Consider the following 27,599-nt stretch of genomic DNA (forward strand, 5'->3'; position numbering starts at 1 on the left):
CCCTTATAAGGCGCCTTTTGTGGGACAAAACCGTCTCGGGACGGAAGAGACTATAAAATTCCTTTCCAGAGCGGACAATACCTCGCAAGGGACGCAGCCGTTCTTCTGCCTACATCCGGTTGGAACTGAGCTCCAAGGCCCGAGGAGACCCTCGACCTCATCAAGATCTTTTTTTCCTTCACCTAGGATTTGGGCTAGAAAGAAAATTAGCCTAATTCTAGTGGATTACTTATTTCGTTTTTTTTTTTTTTGTCTTTGCTGCTGACCAACAGCCTCTTGGATAGGATTGTGGCTATAAGATTAAGACAGGCTTTAGAAGAATATAGACTGAACAAACCAATATGTCCGATTCCTGCAGAAAATCCACCCCTATCTCACTGAATTTTCAAACAAAAACTAAGTGTGGAACACATCCCATTGATTTAGGATGTCTAAACTTTTTTTTTTTTGTTACAATGAAATTTGTGGATGTTTGTAGTAAACGGGAAACTGGGGCCGCTTTTTAACCGGCACTTAGTATTTAATAGTGATGTTTCAATGCCACCCATTAGTTACTCGGCGCGTGTAGGCGGGCACGCGCGAGTCTGTCGAGGGCCGGACTCCTCCAATTATTTTTTTGTTAAATAATTTTTTAAAACTAAAAGGAAATAGGTGAGAACCAGCCTCCAAGCTACCCATTCTGAGGTACGTTCACCTTCCTCCGGGAGGAGGGAACCGTAGCCTGTCTCGCACGTCCTACTTACGTTTCATTGTTTCTGAAAAGGCAATAAAAAGGAGAGAACCTGCAGACATCTTGGCCTTAGATTCCATCAAAGGGACAGCAACCAGGTTCTAAGGCGCGAGCCAAAATAAAAGAAATAAGTACTACTGCTGGCCGAAACAACTATAGAGCAAGCACTGGGTTTTCGAAGTTACTATGCTCCCATCATAATAACCAAAACGGAATACGTACTGCTGCTGGCCGTAACAACTACAGGGCAAGCACTGGGTTTTCGAAGTTACTATACTCCCATAATAATAACCAAAACTATAAACGGATGGGAGATCTGTGACTAGCTTTATGCAAGCACATGGAATGTTTGTTACATATATTAGAGCTTGAGATATGTTAGATGTCGCCCCGTACAAAGGAGTTGCACTCGCTTAAGAGCGAAGTAGAACCATTTGTTCAATTAATATACATATTAGAAGCAGGGCTATGCTCTTCACTATATGACGCAAGAATGCGACAGCTAGGCAGTTTAGCAAAATATCCACATTTTGAACAGCTGCTGCATATCAAATATTGTTGTCATCTCGCTGCCTGTCGGCCCTCTCATCTGCAAGATGAAGAAAGATAAGTAAGGCAGAGTGCGGTCACTTTTTTCTGAAAAATATAAGCTGTTTGTGGCCTCGATTTGTTTCATAAATATATATAAAATTATGATACATAATCAAGCAATATTTATGAATCATGAAACAGGACCTTGGTGTTGGGGGTTCCTCCGGCATCTGAAAGAAGCCTCAGGAACTGGTATGAACTTCCCAAGAAGAGCCAGAGGCCAACTGAGCGCAGAAAATATGCGAGAATACTGTGAGTAACTTTTAAGAAAACGGAAGAAATATTAATGTATAATGTGTGTGCTTAGTGACAACCAATTGGTGAACACTGTTGAGGGCCAAGTTTCTTCCATTCATTGAGAGAATGTTCATAAGGACATCCATGAGCCTTGATATCATATGTTCGATATTTATTCGATAACCCATGTTATATTATCTCCACTAAAACAACTAGGATTAGGCAAGTCACAATGTTAGTAGGGCTAATGCAATGGTGCTCCATTAAACTGGAATCCAAGGGCCTATTCATCATTCTGTACAAATATCTGGGCGGTTAGCTAAACAACGAGGGGTTGACTGAAAAGGTGCTGTTGACAATTTCAATATGTAAAGACTAAAGAAACAAGAGGCATGACAAATGCTCACAAGATCACCAAGTTGCTAAAACAATAGCAAGGTATACCTTACAAAAGCTATAACAATTGAGATCAGCCACAGCTTCCAATTGAGCCTGACAGTTGAAGTAAAATGTCCAAGGAATTCGATTATCAAAACCTGCAGCACGTTGTAGCCACTTGATTGGTTGCAAGTGATCACAAAAGAAGATTCTGCAAGATTCAAAAAAAATACTTTCTTGAGTTTTCGTACCTGAAGTAGAACGGTTATTCCAATTATCCCCATGAAGAGGTGGTTCTTTGTGACTCCACGGAAAACATTCTTTTCATCCGGTTTTCGAGCATTGAACTCATTGAATATCTGATAGGAAAGGTCATAACTATATCATTAAACCTTCAAGAAACAGTAACACATAATCTCAGGCTTAAGATGAAACAGACACCAAGAGAATGATTACAGATACAATCCTATTCTAAACAACTGATTAGACAAGTTTATGTTAGCCACAATTGGCAGTTTGAGCAGGATTATAGTTCCATGAAACAAAAGATGCTGGAGAACATTCAATAAGACATAAAAATAATTAAACATAGTTAAAATGCTTATCCTTATTTTTTTGCTCAACTCTGAAGGAAAACAGTTAGGCTTACCTGGCATAGGACAAATGTATTAAATACAAAGGTATTCTTCACTTTTTCTGCATGTTCTACAGTATCATCCTTCATATGCAGGATACTCCTGCCACCAAAGTTGAAAGCAAGGAGGATAGCTACTTGATAAAAAGCCTGCACTTGCTCTCATTGAACAAATCAGTAAACTGAAGTAGGTCCAGCAAACATAAAATTCAACCAAAAGAGTGAAGGATGCACAGTTATAATACTAAAAAAAGGAAATACCTGTATTATTAAATTTCTCCACATGATATTTGTAATGAGAGGCTCCCTGAAGAAATAGATGAGATGCCATTGTATTAATTAAACAAACTTCATAATTATATGATCATGTATTATCAGAACTAGGATTTAAATATCTAAAAGAAATAAAATGTACTTCCTCCTGAAATGAGTTCAGAAGCAACCTTTTCTCTGGTCAAAGTATGAGAAATCATCAATAACTACATCAAAATCAAAAACAGTATGACTTGGTAAACCATCATAAGTTGATTAGCTACAAAATTTTTTTTTTGTGTACATATCAAAATGCTGTTCCAAATAAAGCAACAAGAGAAACTAATGTTGCAATCTCCAAATCACATCTTCCTCATGCTTTATGCTATTTAGCCCAAACAAAAAGTAAACAGCAACTAGAGATTTATCGCTGAGCAACAAGCTACTCTGGACAGCTTTGAAACCATCTCCCTTATTGTTTTCGACATAATTCACCATCTACTACTCCTATATCAGTGGCCGATGTCATCTTTTCTTCTAGGAATTTTTGTTGACATTGTCTGAACATAAGTATTCAAAGGATTGGCTGGAGAAGGTATATGTTTGTATTGTCCATTAAAAAGGATTATATATTTTAGACTATAAATGCATGGTTTCATATTGGTGCAGTGAATACTCAAAGTGTTGATGCAGAATTGTCTTTGCATAATTCTACACTTTCTCCACCTGTACTGTCCCTCAAAAGGTAATGCATGCCAAGAGCCTTGAAACATTGAGGTAAACACAAACAAAATAAAAGCATTAGTGTAAATTACTACAGTAGTGCTACCTGTCATCTAGTCCATTAAATCACCATATAAAGTCAGCATATATATCAATAGAACATAAATTCTTCTAACCTTCGACCAACAGGGGGTCTGTTCATAAGCCGGTTTGTTGGTGGTTCAGTTGCCAATGCAAGCGCTCCAAGCGTGTCCATGATGAGGTTGACCCAAAGAAGCTGCGAGAGACAAGAAAAGTGAAGCTTGGTACATAACTAGAAAGGGCATGTTTTTGTAAAAAGTAATATATTAATTTTTCTACCCAAACAAGATGTATCCAAGCAAGTAACTTTATTAAGATCAGCATATATCTTCTGTGGTCATTTCATCCTTACAGAAAGGGCATGATTTTGCAAAAACTAATATATTAATTTTTCTACCCAAACAAGATGTATCCAAGCAACTTTATTAAGATCAGTGTATATGTTCTGTGGCCTTTTCATCCTTACAGAAAGGCCATGCTTTTGCAAAAACTAATATATTAATTTTTCTACCCAAACAAGATGTATCCAAGCAAGTAACTTTATTAAGATTAGCGCATATCTGCTGTGGTATTTTCATCCTTACAGACGAGAAGCTAGGATACAACTCAATTGGCATGCATTTCAGGCAGCATAACAGCTATTCTGCATAGGGACTCAAGTAGAATAGCAACAAATGAATTATATTTGGGCAAGACAAAAGAGAAGTTGCCAACCACCACCAAACAAAAAAAGGCAAAGAATCTTATATCAACCTGTACAGCATTTAAAGGTACATCGCCAGATGAAACTGCTGCAACCACATTTATTACAAGGGCTGCAACATTGACAGTTAGCTGGAACTGGATGAATTTCTGAATATTTGCATAGACAGAACGGCCCCACCGGACAACCTGAAATGAAGACAAAATCATACATCTTCTCATCCCATGTAGCAGCTTGAATCCAAGTGAGTACATTTAGCCCTAAGATTTGTGTCCAACCTTGACTACTGATGCAAAATTATCATCCAATATGATGATGTCCGAGCTTTCTTTTGCAACTTCTGTCCCCTGAATTCCCATTGCAAGACCTATATCTGCCTAAAAAACAAGATATACATCTTGAGTATGTTGCATTTACAGAATAGGAGTCTTAGCACTAAGCAAATATAATTATATGTCAAATAAAAAAGAAATAGATAGACAGCCAAACCTCATGTAATGCAGGAGCATCATTTGTGCCATCTCCAGTCACAGCAACTATATGACCCTTTTTTCTTAATTCTTGGACAAGTAAAAGTTTGTCATTGGGAGACGACCTACCCATTACCTTTACATAAATTTTCACAAATTAATGAGTCATTCTTATGATAGTTATGCAGCCAAATACATACAATTCATCTTTATTTTTCTTGTTGAATGTATGAAACTAATTCGCATGAAATAAGTACATCAGAGCCAATGTATAAACATATACACGCCCAAGCACTTGCGCATGCACACACATGAAAACACATACCCCTTATTGGAAATATTAATCATAAAGGATTAGCAAAGAATGATTCATGAAGCATGACACACAAATTAAGGCTCAGTGGTTATTGTTTCATAAATCCTTAATTCTTAAGCCTTATCTTATCTATATGGGGTTGGTTGCATGAAAGTTCAACAACATCCTTGACATTTTATGACTGACTCCCGAGTTAATGTTGATCATCCAAGAGTTGTGCCAATAACATGCAAATTTGGATTTTACCATAAAACCATAATGATGTGCTGGTTCAGAGAAATGTCCAGTTTACTGGCTGTGCTTGTGCAATACAAGCAACAGAACCAGTGAATCACGCTCCAAAGATTCCCTCAAGCTTGGAATGGAGTCTCAACTAAGGAAGAAGGACGACAAGGTTTGTTATAGAGCTACATCATTGAAGCACCAATTTAAGCCAAAGTGCCAAAACTGAAGTGCAATAAATTGTAAAGAATTAAATGACTAAGTCCTTCAATGTATACTCTATCCTGTTAAATTTTTTTTTCAAAATAGGAAGTACAGTGGTTTTTGTGGTTATATAAAGGACAGCACTAAATTTACCAAAACTTGCAAACTAAGAAACTTGTTCTAGATGCCATGCAAAAGAAAGATGCATGCGGCACTCATAGAGAAAATCAACTTATTCATAGTAGAGCTGGAAATTTCCAGATTCTGCTTGAATCATGCTTGAAAGTATTTATACTTGAAGTGTGCACCAAGAGAAGTTATGAAAAGCTTGAGCCAAGCAAACATTATGAGATTGGGCATATGACCAATTATTCTCTATTGAACTCAAGAGAAGCATAAAATTTTTGAAACAAGTTATCTTTTGAGTATTTATATGTCATTATTATATAAAGCTTTTCTTGCAATAATATATGCCCAAATAAGTAATGGTTAATGCTGCATGGTGTAATTATAAGTTTGTCTGTGAATTACGGTGGTTAAAACAAACAAGTTAAATTGCAAAAAAGCACTCTAAATAAGTACCATAGTTGTCTAAACTTACAGTTATCCTCTCAGCAATTTCTCCTCTTGCTGTTTCAGACAAGGCACGGAATGCTTTTCCTTCTATAACGGTTGGTTCAGTGGCATTGTCATCTGAATCAAGTATCCCACACTCCAAAGCTATGGCCTTTGCTGTTTGGATGTTGTCTCCAGTTACCATGCGCACCTATTAATCCATAAGCAATCCTTCAAGCGTCAATTGATCACATGGTATAAAATATAGATGTAAACCAAACAACTGAGAATCAATAAGATGTAAGATCTCCAGAAGAGCAAAGAAAAAAAAAGTTACTCAACAATAGGGAAACCAAAAACTTTTTAGAACAAATCTAGCGTGAAACACATGACCATAAGATTAGACCCCAACTGATATAGAATACTACCATAAATTCATGACAAAGTCTGCAAGCACAGATTGCAACCTCTTTTTACACCCGAAACTCAATTAACCTATTCTGAAGACATGCAACTTCCTCTTCACATGCAAGCAATATGAGCATGTGAAATTGTGTCATTTGTCAGAGGCAAACTCTTGTTAGTAGAATAGAATGCATATTTACACCGCAATCTAAAAATAAACGCACAAAAAGATTATAGATTTATTTTTTTTACCACATACTGTGAACTTTTGCAGATGAATAAATGCGCTTCACAAGCATATGGCAAAGGCTGGAGAGAGCGTATTTCCAAAAGCATTCCATTTTAAAATTCTGTCCCATTTTATCTCCATTGATGACAGTGTTTGCTTTAAGAATAGGAATGCTTGCTAATGGAAGTGGTTTACATGTAAGCTGGTAGCAGGACACCACGCTGAATGCTTGACATGTGTTCAACATAATCCTAATCCATACTAACCTGATCCACCATATTTTCCTTCATGTTTTCCTTATTTAAACGTGAGCAGATAAAAAGCAAGAGATTCACAAGGATTATGATATAGGTTTCACCAGCAGTAGAGCCAGGAACTTGCTTGAGGGGGCAACAAGAACAGCCACTGATCAATGACTGCGATGGCAATTGGCAATGGATAATTTATTAGGGATATAATGATGAGAAATCAACATGATGGATGCTTTGTGGAGGGAATCTACATTCATCGCTTTTTTTGTTGTGCTGGTATTCACATTATAACATTAATGGATTAAATAAATAGCATTAATTTTACTTATTATCCTAGTAATGAAAAAACACAAAATAAATCATAAATGCATGTAATTTTTCATTATATTTGCTAGAAAGAGACCCTAAAAGTTAAAATGTGGTTAAAAGCAAAAGGAGAGATGAAAATGGATCCATGGAGGAAAAGACCTCCATCGAGTCACCTCTCTCTCCTCCCGTCCACCCACACACGAATGGGTAGCAGGATGGCTCTTGAATTTTTGTTCCTTCCATCCATGTAAGTGGTGAGATTTTTAACAAAAACAAACAGGAAAAGATTATTTCTGTTTTATTAAAGGTATCTATGTCTAGTCATATCTGCTTACCAGATCTACATAGATACCATTAGAAATCGGTTTATGATTAGACTCTATTTTAGGAATAATTATTATCTGCAAATCGGCTAAGGCTAAGTATAAGAATAGATAAAGACTACCTCTATGATTTTAAATATTATTCCTCATTTTTTATTTCACATCCAACTGTCCATACTTCAATTGAAAACCAATTTCTCTAGAGTCAATTGCCCCCATCACTTTCCCTTTGCAAGTTTCATTATTTCAGCCGAGGTAGGCTGAACTAGACCGAACCGTCCGGTATGGCCCGTATCAAGCCAACCCGATGAAGAACCAGGTCGGTTTGCCCATTAAAATCGATTTCGGCCTCGAACCGGCCGGAATGGGTTCCGAGGCGACCAGAACCAACTGCAAAGGCCCGAACCAGTCGGAACGAGTTTCGAACCAACCATAACCGGCCGAAACCAGCCAGTTTCAAAACGGATCAATTCGCCCATTAAAATCAGCTCCCGCTCTGAACCGGCCGAATGGATTTCGAACCGACCGGAACCAGCTGGAAAAGAGCAGAACCGGACCGAACGGCCGGAACCGGGCTCCCTCCCCCTTTGTTTCTTTTGTTAAAAGTTTGGCCTTTCCAACACCTCTACTTCGTTTAGCATTCAAGATGCCTAAACGGCTCCCTCTTCCCCCCAATTTGCAAAATCACACCGATTCAACGCGATTGAAGAAAGATCCAAGCCTAAATAAGGTATGTGCTTCCTCTTTCCCATCTCATTCCCTCTATTTTTTGAGAGGGCTTGAAAAAATAGCTCGAAATTTGCAAAATAAGGAATGATCATGCCAAAATTTTTGATTTGGATTTGATTTTATAATATATTATAGATATATGGACGATCTACACGATGACATAAAATTTTTAAATTTTTGAGTTATATATAATTTTTAAAAATAAAAATATATTTTTGAATTAAAAAATAAATAAATATATATAAAATAAAATTAAAAAATGTAAAATTAGAAGTGTATATAGGAACATGCAAGCTACTCTCCAATAAAATTTGGTGTCCATTTATTCAAGTTTTGATGCGATCATATGCACAATGTCCTAGGCATAAACTTAGAAAAAGTTGAGTAATAAATAGCCTTTGATGCATGCTCACGGACCTAAAAAATATGTGTAGCACCCATTATTGGGTTCTACATGGATCTGAGCTAAAATTAAGCAACAAAACTAGTGAATCACGCTACAAAGATTCCCTCAAGCTACGAAGATTCATAGGATGCAGCAGACAGTGGAAACAACCCAAACCATCACCAGATATATTTATAACTATACATGAATCCTTTCGCTGATGAGAAGGTATGCAGAAGAGATCTTGAGATCAGGAGTCACACGGTTTGCTACCAACTACGTCACATTCGATAACCTTCTTGAGAGGAAAGCAGCCCTGCGTCAAATATTTATCAGCCCTGAGTTAATAGAAAAGTAGATATGCGAGGGCCGATACTGAAGGGAGCATTGTCTAGGACTTGGTAACGAGGCAGACATTCTGGCAGTGGGCCACTACGATAGTAAAAGCTATCAGACCATTGTATGAAGTGCTTCGGATCGTGGACAACGAGAGGTTACCCTAGATGGGCTTCTTGCATTATATGATCGAGAAGGCAAAGATTAAGATCAAGAAGGTAGATCCGACGCATGCCCAAGAGTATATCAACATCATTGAGCGACGGTGGGACTACCAAATGGGTAGGAACTTGCATCTAGCAGGTAAGAAAAAATATTGAAAATTAAACTGCTCATGTACTTGTACGTACAATTTTATTAAGACAATAACGAACTCTATCTGTAGCATACTACCTGAACCCAAAGTTTTAGTACACCATAGCTAAAATTGATATGGATGACGAACTTCTGACCGCTCTGCATAATGTGATTTATAAGATGGAGCCTAATCCAAAAGTCGCGATCCTATGTCTAAAAGAGGTAAATTAACTTAAGTAACATGTGTAAGTTAATTGGTATATTTAATTATTAACATATTACAATACAGTTTTTTTTACAGACTAAAATATTTAGAGATAACACTGACAGCTTTAGAGTCTCAACAACTATCGTAAGTAAAAAAAAAAATAAATTCAGGTATATTACACATCAAGAGGACATTTACCTGGCATTAGATGGTTACTAATATGATACTATCTTATTAATAATTTTTTTCAATGTTTTTACAGCTAAATGGTAGATTCATTTTGGTTTGTCCATGAAAAATTTTAAGTAGCTAGCTATCCCAATCCTCTTCCAGACAGTCTCTTTGCGTAACTGTGAGCGCAACTGATCCATCTTTGTCCTCATCCACAATAAGCAGAGGAACCGTTTGATACAGAAACGCTTTAACGACCTTATACATGTTCACTACAATCTGAGGTTGAGGCTGAAGTGCATTTAGAAAGAAGTGGAGCTAAAATACACAGATCCGATCCATAGTGCTTTCGTTGACTATGAGGATGATCCTATGATCGGATGGCTTGTGGACCAGCAGTAGAAGCCGTTGATGAGCGAGGATCGTCTCCACGACGGAACAGTTTCGTAACCAATAAGGCTAGGATCGATGCAAGGCAATAGGCAGAAAGCAATATTCTACGCATCCTTCCAACTAATCAGTCACAGCCACAGGGGAGCCAGTCACCACATGACTTCTTGTCCAAGATATCCTCTCAGAGATATGATCGAGAAATGCTTAAACGAGACTACTACACTACCTAATCGATTCGATCAGAAGGGCAACATACATAGTCCCAATATAGATAGGCAAAGAGAGGCATGAAAGATAAGTAGACAGAGAGTAGCACGAAAGATAAACAGACGAGTAGCACGAAAGATACTAGCACATCAAAAAGAAAAACAAAAGACACCTGCAGCCCCTATAAAGAGTGTGGAGGAAGAGCCAGTTCACTCATATTCAGAAACCAAAAGTAGCAGCTCTAATGGTCATGGATCTACTGGCCACGGAGAGTAGAGTATATGAGACCACCATTTATAAAACAGCTGCAGAGTAGTCTTCAATTCACCGATGAGCCCCATTTTACGCATGTTACACAAGAAAAAATCATGGTACACGATCTACTGGAGCCCACAAGAATTCGATTGCATATAGGAGACGAACTACTCGAGGTCATTCAGGACACGATGCCACTGCAAATGACCTCGCATGTGGAGTAGGATCCATAAACGTATCAGGTTCCGAGTCGTGTATTGGATCCTATTACCCGCAGCCACAAGAGCCTATAACCCATATGGATATAGATATGAATATGGTGCGTCTGAAGCATCTTCCGGAAGCTACTATCCTATGTAGGTCGAGGCATCTTGCGGGTCAAATTTTGTTGCCGGCATATTCAGATGAGCCCCTTTACATCCGTTTTATCAGCCAGAAGATACCTTTCAGAGCTAGAGCTTCAGCGAGAAATCTGAGTGCTTACAATCCGGAGCGCATTCCTTATGGGATAAATATACAAAACAATAATGCTACTTGGTTAGAGAGATGGGCTGATGTGCCTCCTGACTATGCTAATGATCCGGATATCTACGGAAGGCATCGCCGCTCGACGAAATTTTAAACATCGGTATGTATGTTGTACTTTAAATATATATAATTGATTGTATTGTTTTATATTTTTCACCTCACTACTTGATTTGAGGATATTTCATATTGTTTTTTGTAGCATGCAATATCTCACTAATCATTTTATGTTTTGTATCATTTTAAAACAACAAAATGCATCATTTAGGTTAAACCAGGATCATAAAAACCTTAAAAAACATCAAAAAAATATCAAAATAAACTTAAAATCATTGAAAAAGTTGAAAAAGATTGATTACCAATTAATTGAACTTGAAAAACTAAAAAAAATGGGTGCGCCGGTTATTAGCACGCCTAAGTATACCGTCTCGGTACGGTACCGGTATCGATACCGTACCGACTTGTCCGCCGACGGCGGACCTTGATTTCAACCTGGAAAATGCAATTGACTTTTGATTTAGGAAATGCCTAGCCTGCTCCTATATGGTAACATGTTCTTATAAAACAATGGGGCTTGTGCTTGAACTAAAATTGGCAGACATGCATAAGAAAGGATGTCAATTGATCGAGCATTGGAAACTCTAAGCCACCTTAATCAAATCATGATCTCTGTGTGTGTGTGTGTGTGCATGTGTTGATTACAGGCTGAGCTATGCAAATATGATATCCCTAACAACAGATAGCCACCATTTGTTTTGAACCTGTGATCATTGATTCTTTGCTCTAAAGCACTACAATTATGCAATTGGTACAGAGCCTAAACAGATTACAAATGTCTTCTGGTTTTAATTTACATGAACAATTAAGGACCTTTCTCCCAAGTCTATTTAATGATTTTTAATCAATAACAGAGGATACAAAAATGACAATATTCAGCTCATGTGGCATACCATGTCCAAGCAATTGGCATTAAAACACCAAATGACCATGTGAACTCAAACCATATTGACAGAAAAGCATAACGGGACCATGGTATTGAAAAGTCAAACGGATAGTTAGACATTAATGAATATTGTAGAATAAATTTTTTTACAATTCTGCGTTCTGTCAAATTAAAGAAACGTTGTCCAAAGGGTCATGTGAACAACTTAAACTGGTATTTAGCAAAACAAATTTTGCTTGCATTTATTGTATTTTGTCATATTTAAAAGAAAACAAATATCAAAGGATACCTTGACACCTGCTTTAGTGCATAATTTCACAGCATCCATTACCCCTGGACGACAAGGGTCCTACAAGAAAAAACACTTGTTTAGCAAAAGAGATGAGAGGTGAAACTACCCATTAAGTATAGCAATACGTATGATCATAAGCAATGGAGTCACTACTTATTCCTCGAACTTAGAAAGGCAATTTTTGGTGTGGTCACTGAGAGAGGATCAAGAAGCATTGTCTGGTTGTATGGATAGTATATTAATAATGTCTGTTGTTGTGCCTGTCTACAATAATAAAATCATACAGATGTAGCATTTTCAAGATTTAACACTCCAACCACAGGTTTGTGGCCAGATAATTTTTGGTGGTCATCAATGGTCATCAATTAAGTTTTGATATAAGAAAAAAAGAGGTCACTTCATTATGATATCAGCCAATTTAGCTCACATATTTTTCTGAAAGACACATTCATAGATTGAACAATGCCACTACTCTAGATGAGTTATCATCAGCAACAGTCATCAACTTGGTTCATAAGCATACCAACCTATTCAGTTTTGCTGTTATAAACTAATATAAGTTTTAAGAATTTTTGTATTTACTCTAATATTTTCCTATCATCATTATTTTCTCCCAAATAGATATTTGCAGGAGTTTTAGGTCCCATAAAATTTTCTGATTAGTGTCCAGAAATTTTATTATGAAGACAATTTCTGTGTAAGCTAAAACCACTCCTCAGTTTTCTTCTTGGTTTTCTGGTATGGAAATCGCTAAAACCACTCCTTACTTTTCTTCTCGGTTTTTTGATATGGAAATCAATAATGAACATCTAATGCTAAAGAATGAGCTTCAATAATAAAACAGAGACTACACCAGGGGCTGTTTTGAAGTAAACAACTAAAGATACCTCAAGGAAAATAGAAAATCAACCTGGAGATTGTTAATTAAATTTTTTAGAACAAACCTTTATCCCCACAATACCAAGCAGAATCAATTCATCATCAGGCAACTCCCAGGTGTCTCTATGTTCCTCATTTGGAACTTTTCCCAGATCATACAGTCTATATGCAAGCGCAACACAGCGTAGGCTAACTGCTGCCATATCCTCAATTGACTTCTTAAATTCGTTCATCTGCAAGGGTTTGTGAGAGTTCAGAAACTAACTTATTATGATCAAAGGGGCATAAAGATTGAACTGAATGATTTCTACCTTGTTTGAGGTCATTGGTTGAACCGAACCATCCAGAGCAAGCCAACTGGAACAACAGGCTAACACTAATTCAGCAGCCCCCTTCCAATGGACGTGAACCCTAGAGTCTGGCTGCAATTGTAAACAAACAGAAGGATATATACACCATTAAAATTGAACGTTGGATCACATCAACATACTCAAAAATAGCCAATTCTGTTAATGAACACATGATGATAAACAAAAAGGAAATAAAACACTGAATATAGACAATTATAAACAAATAAAAGGCTAAGACTAATTCAGCAGCTCCCTTCCAGTAAACATGATCTTAGAGTCTGGCTGCAATTATAAACAAACAAAAGGAGGCATGCACAACTAAAATTGAAAGTTGGAACACATCAACATACTCAACAGTAGCCATTGTATACATGAACACGATTGTGAAAATAAACATATGGAAATATAACACCGACTATACACAATTAGAAACAAACAACCAGCTAGCACTAATTCAGCATCCCCTTCCAACAAGGGACATGGACCCTAGAGTCTGCCTGCAGTTATATACAAACAAAACGAGATATACACCATCAAAATTGAATGTTCGATTACAGCAACATACTAAACAATAGCCAATACTATACATGAACACACAAGATGATGAACAAAAGGAAATAAAATATTAAATATCAAATATCAAAGCCATGAGCACATTGAGACTTAGGAGTATGCTAGGAGGAAGTGAAAGCATGATTAAGTGGTTTTCCTGCCACAACCTTTACAACTGATTGATGACATTTCCAGTAACAAGCACCATATAACACTTCATGATCTACATGTAATTCACTAGTCATTACTGCAGGATAGTCTACTCAGAAATTGACTACCATTCTTTTTAGCTAATTTTGGAAAATTTGAGCTTCTGGAATCAGTTAAGGAGTGGAAGCAGTGACCAATGATTGTTAAGAAGGTACTCCAAGCATCGCAATACTGCAATCGCTAATGAATAATGCCTCTACCAAGGAGAGACTACAAGAATATAAGATCCACAACAGTACCTCACTCAAGTAAGTACCTAATTAAAATCACAAATCGCAACCACAGTCAACAAGCTCCATTCCATCTATTCCAATTTAGACATGAATCACGAGTCACCCATTTCAAAGTAGGTTCACATCCAAATGATGAGGAGCCCCCTTTGGTCTTTTGCTATCACTGCTATTGAAGACTTCCTCTGTCTTGACATGTTTTCCTAAATCAAAACTCCTCTCATGGTGGTTGACCTGTCAAGCCTCCATATGCATGCATATCACTTTTTTGTGCTACATTACTTGTTGCTTCATTGGAACACATCCAATGTTAGTAACATGTACCAAATTTGGACAAGAGTTTGCATCAATAACTCCACATCCTCATCTCTGGTATTCCTCATTCTTCTAGTGAGATCTGAGAGGGCAACAATATGAGATTGTTTGGCAAGAATAAAAAAATAGATAGACAAAAACCAAGGAGAAGATCACGGAATATCATATCTTACACAAATTGTAAATAAATTAATATATCGCAATTTCAGAAGTAACTAGTGCATCATCAGAAAAGTTTGACAGTCACTATGAATTCCTGTTGTTTTCTTTTACATTTGGTTATAATTGTGCTAGACATTTGTCGAATAGGCATGATGATGGCTTTAACTAGCATGTTCAGTATGAAATCATATGTAACTGTGCTTGCTGACATAAGGTCCCTTTTCCATAACATGGATGCATTTTACAGCAAAATTCCTCTTGGACAGCAAAGAACAAGCTATTTGGAGGAAAAAAGAAAGAATAGGAAGGAGAAGCAACTCAACCTCACTATGAGTTCATAAATAATATTCAAGGTTTCACTAATGGCAAAACTATTTCCTTTCATTTACTTTATAAAAAATTACAAGCCTTTAATCCTTTTGATTTACATTTGAAGGAGGCTCTTCATATTGGGCTGAGAAAGGACATTATTTGGCCTTGTTGCATTATATGTGATGCAAGAATAAAGGCTCAAGTTTCTCTACGAGACTGTACATGAGCTTTTGCCTCCACTTCACTTTATGTTCTCACATTTCAGCAAACTCCAATGGTGTATTTCCATTATCGTCCTAAACCTCTCCAACCAACACAAAAGGGCTCATATTATCATATGGGCTTCTACTGAAGTTGACATCATGAACACCTACGGAAAGGACTTCCACCTTGGCTTAGGGCATGTTTGGCGTTGCTTCGACTTCTCAAAGAATCATTCTCAAGAAACACTTTTACTTAACTTCTAAATAAGAACTTTTGTATATTTGACGTTTGATAAGAACATATCTTAAGATAACTTCTTATTCTAGACTTGTCATATTTGAAAGATAAGGAGCTAGCTAATAGAAGCTAGAAGTTTAGTCTTTCCAGCTTCTCCTAAACTCCACTTTTTGACTTCTGCTCTTTGAGAAGCAGTTCTTAAATGATGTTACCAACCATCTACTTTTTTCAGAAAGCACTTTTTGACTTTACAAGCCAAAAAAGGCCTTTTAAAAAAAATACCAAAGTTTAAGGTCCGCCATATCGGCCGTACCGACGTACCGATGGGCGCCGGTACCGATACGGTAGCAGTACCGTACCGAACCGATGCCGTACCGGTTTGGCTGGTTCGGGCCAAAAGCCAAAAAAAATTTGGAGCCGGTACGGGCCGGTACCGATCGGGACGGGCCGGTACGGGTTGCGAATGGTCGAAACCGAAAAATGTAGTTGTACCGAACCGATTCTGTTCGGTACTGGCCCGTACCGGCCCGTACCGACCGGTACGGCAGATCATGCACCAAACACACCCTTAATATAAAAGAACTATGTTCCAGTCTCGACAATTGTGTTTAGATAATATTGGCTACTAGCTGTCGGGGTGCTTCAGGGACATCAATATGTGTTGAATCCCAAAAGCCAACTTTTAAAGTGAGAAGCAATTTATCTCAGAATGACATCTCCAGTCGTATTTGCATCATATATAAAATGTCAAGAAAAAACTATAAGGTTGACCAGGAAAGGAAAAAATGTAGATAAAATTTTATTTCTTATCAAAAGAAAATACAGAATCAGTGTAGCTTTTAGAATTTATATGAGATGTCATTACCAGCTGTACTGCGACACCTCCTCGCTTTTTATCTGAGTTGAAAGGAAAGACACGAAGGATTGAAGATTTAGATCTCACTTCATTGAACTTCATTCCCAGCTATAAAGGTATGATGCCAATTATAATCAGAATTTGATAGGCAAAAAAAAAATTATAAGAAAAGCAACTAGAATTGCATAACCTTGTACCTTAACCCCCCAAGAAAGGATGGCCTTTTCTGTGGGTGAGCCGGAAACCTCAATAGCTTTACCATCCTATTTCAGAAAAATATGTTCAATTAAATGTTTCACATGCTACAGAATATCATTTCACTTCAAGGCATGTAACAGAAAGGTTACAACAGAAAATAAGAGCTACACAAAATTTTTAAGTCCAGAACATCATCCAAGAAAAAAATAAACCTCCTTTACAAAAAATGGCAACAAAGGCATTTGTATAAATCAGATGTGCAACAGTCAAGAGAAGTAGAGAACTTTACAACTATATAATCAACAGTGAAATAGTCAAACACCTCAAAGAAAACAGGAGTCAGTGAAATCTCACAAACATCATAACAAGCATTCTATAATATAGCATTGCAAAATGAACAACAATAACAAAGGTACCATAAACAGACACTGAATCTATAGTCCAGACTCTTATTCTAGCCAGTGTTTCAGACATTGTTCTGTAAAATACAAAAGGTTTTATAGTTCTGTTCCAGAAGACATGCACCAATTGTGTGCCAGAAGTACTAATTCAGCAGAAAAATACAAAAAAAAATCAGATTGCATCTAGAATATCGCTTGTATATTACCATATTAGTGGTATTAGTTGGTAAAAAGTTGCATCTCTGCCTTTTACTAAAACAGTATGATCTAAGAAGTTTAATCACAGGAAAGCCCAATAAATTTAGTTACACAATAAATTGGGTTAATTACAGTTCTTCCAACCCATTTGAAATAGTAATCCACGTTATAAGATTGACATTTAAACCAGATAAAAGAGGTTTACCTCAGGTTCAAACACATCACCAGTTGTATTCTGAGCAAGGCCTTCAATCAGTAGAGGAGATATATCACACAACTGTTCAACATCATCTGGAGGATCTAACTTCATTCCACCAGCATATGCCTCCACAACAGTCATCTATAACAAAAGAGTAATCCTTGTAGAGTTTAAAGCCAAACATATAAAGCTTACTTCAAGTTCACATGTTGCAAAGATGTTCATCTCATGATCAAATAGTTAAGCAATTAAACTTTTTGAAAAGAAAGTATAATTATCATCAAATAACAAAATTGCAGCTACAAAAGTGCAAATTGATATACCTGATTCAGGGTCAGAGTTCCAGTCTTGTCACTGCAGATTGTTGTTGCTGAACCCATGGTTTCACAAGCTGAAAGCCTACGCACCTGTCGTACAAATATTTTAAATCTCATTCAATTTTATAGGTCTACAAATGTGTTTATTAAAAAATATGCAAAATACGTGCCAGGGCCTTGTCTGCCATCATCTTTCGCATTGAGTATGCAAGGCTGACAAAATGGGGGAAAAAGTTAATTTATACAAAGAGGAAAAAGTAAGTGACCTTTCAATTTAAGGAGAAAGTGAACTTTTTAATAAAACAAGATAAAATAATCTTATCAACATATAGCACATCCTTACGTCAAGGTCACAGCCAGTGGAAGCCCTTCAGGCACCGCAACAACCACAATTGTCACCTATCACAAATGACAGGATCATAAGCCCCTATAACCAAAATATTATACAATATAAGTATACTAGATCCACCAATACATACTGCAACAGTCAAGATCTTAATGGCTCCATTTACTGCATCTCTTACACCTGTTTGTCCCCTTATGAATTGAACAGTTCCATCAGGATTCTTTGTATGCCCAGTGAAGTACCTGATTTTTTTTTTTGAAAAAAATGTAAAAAAAATATGAATAATCCTAAATTAATTGCTCAAAAACTCCCATTTACCTAGCTAGGAGGACTACAAGAACTGCAGCAGCAACTGTCAGGCCAACTATACCAATGAAAGTAGCAACACCATTCAAGCGCACCTAATTCAGCGCAAAATAACCATGTAAAGCCATAAAAGGCATACTCCACTAAGCCATTCACACAACTCGTACAAGATACCAAACAGCAAAGAAAACAAACAACAACACCATTAAAGCGCACCTATTCTAGAGAAAAATAACAATATAAAGCCATAAAAGGCATATTCTACTTAGCTATTCACACAACTCATAGAAGATACCATACAGCAACGAAAATAAACAAACTCTCTACAAAATAGAACTCATTCTACCAAAAACGAAAAAACAAACCTGCAAAGGAGTTTCTTCACCATTATCCTCCGAAATACTGGCCATCAATAGACCCCATTCAGTATTGATTCCAACAGAGGTTACCTGGACGCAGTTCAAAAAAGGAACAAAAGATGAAGTGAATAATGTAGTACAAGACTTGCCCCCCGATAAAGTAAACACATAATGATTTTCCTGTAGAATAATAATGTCATTTTAGAATCTTGTCAAAACTTTTACATCATAGTTTCCTAATGGCCAAATAACAAACCTTGTCCCATCCATATGGAGTCAGCATTATACATCCAACTTCACCGTTGGTCTATAACCAAACCCGTTTCCTTTGAAATGGTAACCATGTTATAAAATCCCAGCTCAAAATTCCAGTGGTGCATCATTTTTGACATTTCCCTCCTGATGTAGCCACTTAAACCGAATCCAACACCTTTAACACCAATACTTCACAATTCCGGACCGTCTTTAATGCCCCCCCCCCCCCAAAAAAAAAAACATATTCCTCTATCATTGCCAGTGCTATTATTTTGGGTACAATTCTTCAAGTGGATCAAAGTTTCAAACAATTCTTGAAGACCAAAAGCAGTGTTCCTCTCATCAACAGACCTATTTACAGGTTCTCAATTGGCTAAAATCTCATTATGTAAAGAAAGATTTGATTTTTATTGTTTTACTACATAGGAAGGCTGAATCTTGAAAGTATTAACCTTGCTTCAAAAAAGATATCAACTATTACGGATTTGATTGTACTGAACACATGGTTTGATTTAGGATGTCAATATACATGAAAAGTCTACATTAGTTAATTTATAAACTTACTATTATTCTTTGACCTTCTTTTTGTAAATATGCTAATAGAATATAAATGTAACTTTCGTGAACAGAGTACTCAGTTGAGTAAAATACAGGAACTTTCTTTTCCGGTGAACAAAACAAAGCAGCCTGCACAACTGATCCGACAATTTTATATGTTTGAGCGAGGAATGCCCCTTGGAAGCAAGAAACAAGACAATGGAATAACCAACAAATTCTTGAATTGAGTATATAAGCTGAAAATCTCAATAATCTTATAAATGCGTCTTGTTCATGTCTAAAAATAAATATTAAGTCTAAGCACTTTCTGCTGCAGCCATCTTGACCAGATATATTTATTATATGAATTTTAATGCATTTTCGATGGTTAGTGTTGATACTTCAGAACTCACTTGTGTCTGTGCATGCTAAGTCTAGCCCAGAAAGACGGTATTCAAATTTCTAACAATGTGACCATATATTAGAGAAAAGAGAAGGCAGTTTCATGGCTATTGGTTGGTCAGATGGTTTTAAGAAAATTCAAAACTTGCAGTACCACCGTTTACAACTTAAGTCTCAGCATATGAAAATCATATGTTTCTAAGCCAAAGTGATAGGATATATGGCAAAACATCAGCATATGTAAAACAATCACTTACCAACATGGTACCATAGCCATCAGCAACCTTACAACCAGACATCAAAAATGGGGCCTTTTGATCTTTGTGAACCTGAGGCAAAGAATCATATTACCACTGCTCAATACATTTTGAAATAAAGATCGAGAAAGAAAAAGAATATAAAAACCTACAATCTTGGCTTCTCCGGTCATACTAGATTCATCAATGGCGAGAGAATGGCCAGATAGTAAAATGCCATCAGCAGGAACCTGAAAAACAAATTAAAGTAGCCCAACCAGTTTGAATATGCAAGATGGCAAGGTGGATCTTAGTCTAGCTAAAATTACTTTCACTACCTACCTGATCTCCAATTTTAAGAGGAACAACATCACCAACTACGAGATCAAATATTGAAACTTCAGTTCTTCTACCACCTCTGATTACCTAGGTATCCCAAGGAATAGATATTTAAACAGTTCCAACTAGCAAAACTCCGCATTAAGAAAACAAAAGGAGAATTACAGGAAAAAATCTCATGGTGATACTCACCTCCAAATGTATATTTTGCTTCTCCTGGTTCAGATTTTGAAATTGAAGATTTTGTTTATAGTCACTGATAGCTAAAACATGGGGAAGAAAAAAGAAGGTAAAAAGGTTGTGCTGAATAGACGTTAATTAAAGCTGCATGATTAACATGCACTGATTCCAAGCCTAAATAAAATAAGTTCACACACAAACAGTACATTGAATCCTATCTTTGAAAAAGAAAGAAAGAAAGAGAAATATCACAATCCAAAAGTTACTGATAAGCCTAACAATTAAGTTTTAGTCTACCAGCAAAAGATAATACTTCATCCATAATATCACCCTACAGTAATCTATTTAAGGATCAGAAAGTGTAAGATCTATATCATTAGCAAAGAATTTAGAAATATGTAGCTTCAGAAAGGTTAGACAACTCTAGGCTGCAAAGCATATGTTCGCTCTTATATTGAGAGGATAGAGGTGGCTTGACTGGTGAGTAGAAAACCCACAAACATGAAAGAGGCATCCAATCAACCATACAATGAAGCAAAAGATGACCAAGCATTCTCTCAGCTTGTAAAAAAAAAGTAGAAAAGTTGGGGAAGATATCATCCAACTGATTTAATAAGCTTTCTCATGCGTCAGGATAACCATAAAAGGCACTACATGCTCCACAATTCAGGCAATTAGCTTTTTCCCCATAGTTATAAGAACTGGATGAGACTGGCTAGGCAGACCAGAAACCCAGCAAACTGGGCCTAGGTCAGATTCAGTTCAATATTTGAATCATATCTGCAATCAGCCTGGGTTTGAACCATTGAAACACGCCAAACCCAGGCAGTTTCCACTCAACCTTGCAGTTTTTATGGACCCGTATGATCCTTTTATCCAAGGTTTTAAATCCCATGGGACAAGGTTGTCCCGTTTTTCCCATGGAATAAGATGCACTGCCATCCTGTCCCATCCTAACACTTGGGACAAGGGATGTCCCAAAACGTGCCGATTAGGATGCTGGGATGAAGGTGGGATGGTCCTATCCCAACACATGGGATGGTACCCTGTCTTGGTATCCCATGGGTTGTGCCATCAGGACTTGAATCCTTGCTTTTATCTTTCAAAAAATGTCCTCGGTAAAAGTAATTGTAAAACAGGTGAGAACACTAAATCAAATCTCTGACCTAGTGTAACAGGCTAACTCTCCTAACTAATGAGATACATTGCTGAGTCGAATCATGATACTTATTCTCAATATAATTTTAACAATTTTATATTATTTTATTTTTTCAATATGCCTTTGGCTTGACCGGTTGAACCGGCAGTTGAATTGGTGACCACTCAATTGGACTGGTGACCCACCCCCTTGGCTGGGTCGGTGTCTGGTCTGCTCTGATTACTATGTTTTCTCGAACGTTACCTGGAGATATGGCATGGTTGTCAAGTGTCCAACTGTCTGAAAGAGTCAGACTTGGGGTCTTAAAAAACATACAGGGACATGTCATTATTATATAGATATGTTTACAAATATGTACGGACACGTGTATCCAATGAATAGTTTGTTAAACCAGTTGCTGTTTTTTTTTTGAAAGAGATAGAGAGCGTGGATCACTTCGTTAATTTATAGAATTCATAGAAATTTTGCTAAATGTTATGTTAGAGTGAAAACTTCTTAGTGCCAAAAGTTGATACATAGCTATGATGATATTACAGTTTGCTGATCTGGTCAAGGAATGTTATGAAGCATCTAGGTTCCAAGTGTCTGGACATGGCAAAATCCAGCTTCTGCAATGTCTGGATAACATTGCTTTTCTTATTTTGATTTTTGTTGTTAATGGTTTCCAACTGAAAACAACAGTTTGCAATACCTTAACAATAATAGAATATAGGGCATAAGGACTACACAATGGCATCTTGACACAATAGGATGCATATGGCTGCTAAGCTTTTTCATAAAGTATAAAAGGAAGAAGTTTCAACACACAAGTATATTGGAGAGGGGTAAAAAAGTTCAAGGTCATACCTGTAACGAGTGCATATATTGGAGAGGGGTGAAAAAGTTCAAGGTCATACCTGTAACGAGTACAACAAGAATAACAGCAAAGGCAATGCTACCACCATCATACCATCCTTCGCTTAAACCCTAAGATGAAAGACAGAAGCACATGAAAGCTCGGGCAAAAAAATCCGAAATCAACATATACAAGGGGTTCATTCATTGAGACTCCTTTTCAAATGCAAAACGGTTGAAAGAAAATTCCGTAATATAGAAAGCGTTCATTGTCTTATAACAGTCCATATGGTTTGCCGTACTGGCTCAAACCGGACGATACAAGGCATACTGTATCGTACTGGTTCAATACCAAGACCCGGCATAGGTGGCGTACCAAAAGGCCTGTACCATCCCATACCGACATAGTGCCAGCATAGGGTCCGGTACCGAGATGGTGAACCTTGGTCCATATATTCACGTTTTTAGCACACAGAATTTCAATTATGTTCATTAAAAGAAGTTCTGCACAATAAAGAAGTAAAGAAGATACCATTTGGTTGTTAATTAAAATAGTATAGAGGAAAAAGGATGTCATTAAAGTTGCAGGATAGAACCGAGCAAGGAGTGTGTCACGTAATAGAAATAACCCGACATCACAAAAATAATCATCAAGAATCTGTCATCCTTGAAAAGATGCCCAGTTTGATAATTCCCAGATGGAGGGATCCGCAAAGAGAGTTTTTTTACTTACATATAATGAAATCACATTTGTAATAGAAGAGATCTGTCAAGCACTTAAAATATTGAAAGCTTACTTTTTTCAATTTAAAATTTCTACACATAATCCTCAGTTTGATTAAAAGAATGAAACCAAAAAGAAAAAGACTAGTAAATCTATAGTCTTGGCCTAAAAGCAAGCCTCATGGAGACTAGAAGGGAAAGCTGTTAAAGAAAAGATCTCAGAATATGAAGTAAACAAGTATTACGTCAAAGAAATTTACCGTTGGCTAGAGAGTAAAACCAGCTGTGGGGTTCCAAAATTCCAACAAACATAACAAACCACTTTACCCGGCATATTTTGATCTAGTTAATAAAAGTCTTGGAAATGTTTAAAATCTAATTAGGCATGATCTATGTATTACACACATAGCAAAACAAGAGGGAAAAAAGGTGACCTAAATGGTCTTTTTTTAATTCATAGAACAAATATTTCAAATTGCATAATACAGGACACCATGTGAATTCAAAAGACCAATGGGATAGAAAGCTACAAGAATAAAAATATAAAGGAGGAAGACAATGAATATTTGGAAACATAGGTACAGAATAAACAAACATCAATCTAACATATTAAAATTGTTGCTGTTGCATATGAAGGCCAGTAAAACAAAATCTTCATTATGAAATACAAAGTAAAACTTACCTCTGTCTGTATGCCCAGTGCCAGAGATAGAATTGCAGCTACCATCAAGATAATAAGGGTTAAATCTTGGCAGGCTTCCCATAAAAAAACCTACAATCACCAAATGAGAAGAAACAAAATTCAATTGAACATGAATCCTCAGCAAGGAGCGACGTTTGAAAAATAAAATAATACTAAAGCTAGGTTAAATCATACCAAAAAATTTCTTCCTTTCTTTTGAGGATATGTGTTAGCCCCAAATGTATTCCTTCTATGCAATAATTCTGCATCATCTCCACTAATTCCCCTGTCAATATTGGTCTTCAGCATATCTGACAGCCCTTTAACCTGAGCGTACACAAATTTTTGCACACCTTCTCTATAGTTAATAGATAACACAACGAAGTGTAAAGAGTGAAAATATAATATCTGAAAAGTACTTGCCCCCCCATATTCTTGTAGAGCCGAAAAATTATGATCCCTATTCATCACAGTGAGCTGCTCCACTCCAATTTGAAAACCACCAACAGGAGCTATTGTCTTTCCTCCAACACTATCTGTTTATGAGATGCAAATGAGCATTATACAAGATAAACAGAATAGAGAAAAAAGGCAGTGCGAAATCCGGACAAGTATAAAACAATTCAATGGCATGATATTTTAACGTAAAAAAGTTAATCATGACCGGTCATTTTAAGATCTTACAGAACAAATTAAGAGAAAAAAGACATCATACTCTGATCAAATTAAAGCAGTCTGAGTGCAAAAATAAAAAAAGAAAGACACAATTAAAGAGGAACAGAAAATAGAAAGAAGAAGTGAAATAATAATAGAGTAATGGAATCCTAAACCACTTTGGTCGCATAAAAATTACACAATCAAGCAATTGTAGATGCATAGGTAAGTAAAATTTAAACTATGCAAGGTCCTATAAGGTAATTTATCTGGCCAAGTTACAAAAGTAATACCAATACTAAGAGATCCGTAACTCAAAACTTGAGACCCGATTACACAATTACACTTCAAAACAGTCCAATATCACCATATTATGAGAACAAAATGATATCAAATATACTCAAGTCAACAGTTCCTTAACAATGGAATGAGGAACATATTGGTAAAAGAAAGATCAGCAAATACCCTCAAATAAATTCAAGATACAAAGAGAAAGTCCAGGACAAAGACATGATAGAGGTAATTAGATTTGTGAAATTCATGGCAATGCAAATTCCATTTTCCTTCAAAAAGAACAACAGATCATTAATCAAGCAAAAGAATTCAAGAATAGAATACCTGGTGGCTCTCTTTCCCCGGCCTCCTTAAAAAGATATGCTGCCTGAAAAAGACAAATTTAGGATGCATGCAGACTATCGCAGATTATGCAAAAAATTCAGGCCTAATTGTGGATGAAATTAATACCCGTATGACTTGAGCATGAGCCCGAATTTTCCCCCTTATTTGTTCTTTTTCTTCATCCCTTTTTAGATCCAATGTGTATCTAAATCGACGAGAAGCATTCAACACGAGGGCAGCTTGCTGCCACAAAAGAAAATAACCATATCGTTAATTACCATAATCCACAAGACATCTCATCCATTTGAGGTTTTAATAAGACAATTAATTGAAAAAAATAGGCCATACTTTTGCTAGGGTTAATTATCATATAGCAGAAAAATAAAAAAGAACCAAACGTACATTCTTCCCTACCAAACCTAGTAATAATAAAACTCTTCATCTTAGCCAAGAGATGCTTAATAATTCTCAATATTATAAGAGCATTCTCTCAGCTTTATACCACCTCAATTGAAATAAAAGAAATTGGCTTATGGAGCTCTTGGAAAGTTCTACAAGTAATATTGATTTCCTCTGACTATTTTGCAGACTATTCTTTCCACGATCTTTCCTTCCAATCCAAATGTTTCCATTTTCTTAATCTTTTTTTTATATATATAATTTTTGATAATCTACGATCCAATAGTTTCTTGATATTTCCCCTAACCACTGCTGAATTATACCTTTTTTTTTCCTTGACAAATAATCCCAAATTCAGTTGGCATTCTTTGTTTAACCAGTTCTTCTGCCATTTCAACTTAACTTTTATTAACATTTTCTACCGGAGACCTAATCTATCATGTTCTGTCCCAGCCCATCTGTGCGCATAAAGGGCATTCTCAATCTCAAGGTTTTGCGCTATCAATGTGAAGAACCTTCTCTCTGAATTCCAATGGAAGCAACACATTCACTATGTCCTCTATCTGTTACAAATAATGATCTTCAATATCAAGGTTAAGTTAGCTCCTCTCAATAGCCACCATTCAGTTCTCGTTCGTGAAACACTCCTTGCCTTAGAATCGTACCCGACAACCATAAGAATAAACCCTCCCTAGCATCTATTCTTTTAGCACGCGTGCCTTCTCCCGACCAGGACCGCCGATTCAAGGCTACAGAAGCCAGCACATAATGCAATGAAGAATTACTCATCAGTTCATTTTTCGTCGAACTCCCTGTCGGTTCAAATTCGTCTCGGTTTCCATTATCAAGAAGAAATCTCCAACTTTATCAAGAAGCAGAGAAAGATGAAACCAAGAAATGATCTATACACACAGCACGCAATCACGTCTGCGTCTCAATCAAAGCAATGTGCGGGAGAAGGGAAGGGAACATACCCTCCATCGGCGGAGGCGCTCGACGGGGGCGTTCTTGGCCGGGATATCGAAGTCATCGCTGGATGTGCAGACCTCGCTGCCGCCGTACTCCTCATCGTACTGCCGGAGGTACCGTCCCGGCGATCGCAGCTCCATCCTGTCGTCCTGCTGCAGGAGAGATGACACCGAGCCCGCCGAATCTGGGCCGCCCGATCAGCATCAGACGTTCGTCTCATATCCCCAACAGGAAATCAAGAAAGAGAGACAAGAGGGGGAGGAAGAGGCGACCGCGTGCCGTGTATATGGAGTCTCACCTTGAAGGTGTGGGAAGCGGGGGCGAGGGTGGGCGGAGGAAACGCCTTCCTTCTGGTCCCCTTCCTCCCTCTTTCCTTCGTCTCCTCCTCCTTTCTCTTCTCTTCTCTTCTTTCTTTTAATGTAACATCTATCTCTTTCGATAAGGATGCCTTCTTCTTCTTCCTCCTCCTCCTCCGCTAATCCGGTCTCTCGTCGCGGAGTCTTCGGAGAGGCGACTTACCACAAACAACGGGAGCGAGATGGATGTTTGGTTTATAGGCACCTCTGCAAGACCGTTGCATGTTCCGAGGTGGCGCATAAAATTAGTCCTGTGCGGAAACTTTTCCGT

At 37.1% G+C, this 27,599-nt stretch overlaps 1 protein-coding gene across 5 annotated transcripts; it reads right to left on the minus strand.

Annotated features, from left to right (window-relative positions):
• Positions 1 to 1,057: 1,057 nt before the first annotated feature.
• On the minus strand, positions 1,058 to 27,599 carry LOC103714099 (calcium-transporting ATPase 5, plasma membrane-type-like). 5 transcript variants are annotated; one of them, XR_605159.6, is made up of 35 exons: positions 27,271 to 27,599; positions 26,978 to 27,156; positions 25,731 to 25,847; positions 25,605 to 25,647; positions 24,756 to 24,868; positions 24,528 to 24,659; positions 24,333 to 24,422; positions 22,990 to 23,059; positions 20,947 to 21,017; positions 20,758 to 20,841; positions 20,589 to 20,666; positions 20,437 to 20,508; positions 18,992 to 19,075; positions 18,639 to 18,721; positions 18,454 to 18,562; positions 18,318 to 18,373; positions 18,145 to 18,187; positions 17,981 to 18,064; positions 17,664 to 17,798; positions 16,859 to 16,924; positions 16,671 to 16,769; positions 13,545 to 13,655; positions 13,299 to 13,466; positions 12,352 to 12,411; positions 6,143 to 6,307; positions 4,819 to 4,935; positions 4,608 to 4,706; positions 4,380 to 4,517; positions 3,722 to 3,822; positions 2,832 to 2,877; positions 2,586 to 2,673; positions 2,188 to 2,295; positions 2,003 to 2,094; positions 1,466 to 1,545; positions 1,058 to 1,319 (listed from the first exon to the last, which is right to left on the minus strand). XR_605159.6 is itself a non-coding variant. In XM_008801231.6 (35 exons), exons 2-35 carry the CDS (start codon positions 27,110 to 27,112, stop codon positions 1,279 to 1,281), a joined length of 3,225 nt encoding a protein of 1,074 aa, XP_008799453.4. In that variant the 5' UTR covers positions 27,113 to 27,156; positions 27,271 to 27,599; the 3' UTR covers positions 1,058 to 1,278. The 5 variants fall into 5 exon arrangements, 4 of the variants coding, with proteins under 4 accessions (XP_008799453.4, XP_008799454.4, XP_038983740.3 ...); XM_008801231.6 differs by having other exon boundaries at positions 2,586 to 2,720; XM_008801232.6 differs by having other exon boundaries at positions 2,586 to 2,720; positions 26,978 to 27,124; positions 27,271 to 27,498.

This window comes from Phoenix dactylifera, chromosome 11 (assembly GCF_051530095.1).
Source record: "Phoenix dactylifera cultivar Ajwa chromosome 11, Ajwa_hap1_PhDact_Kaust_v1.1, whole genome shotgun sequence".
NCBI classification, from domain to species: Eukaryota; Viridiplantae; Streptophyta; class Magnoliopsida; order Arecales; family Arecaceae; genus Phoenix; species Phoenix dactylifera.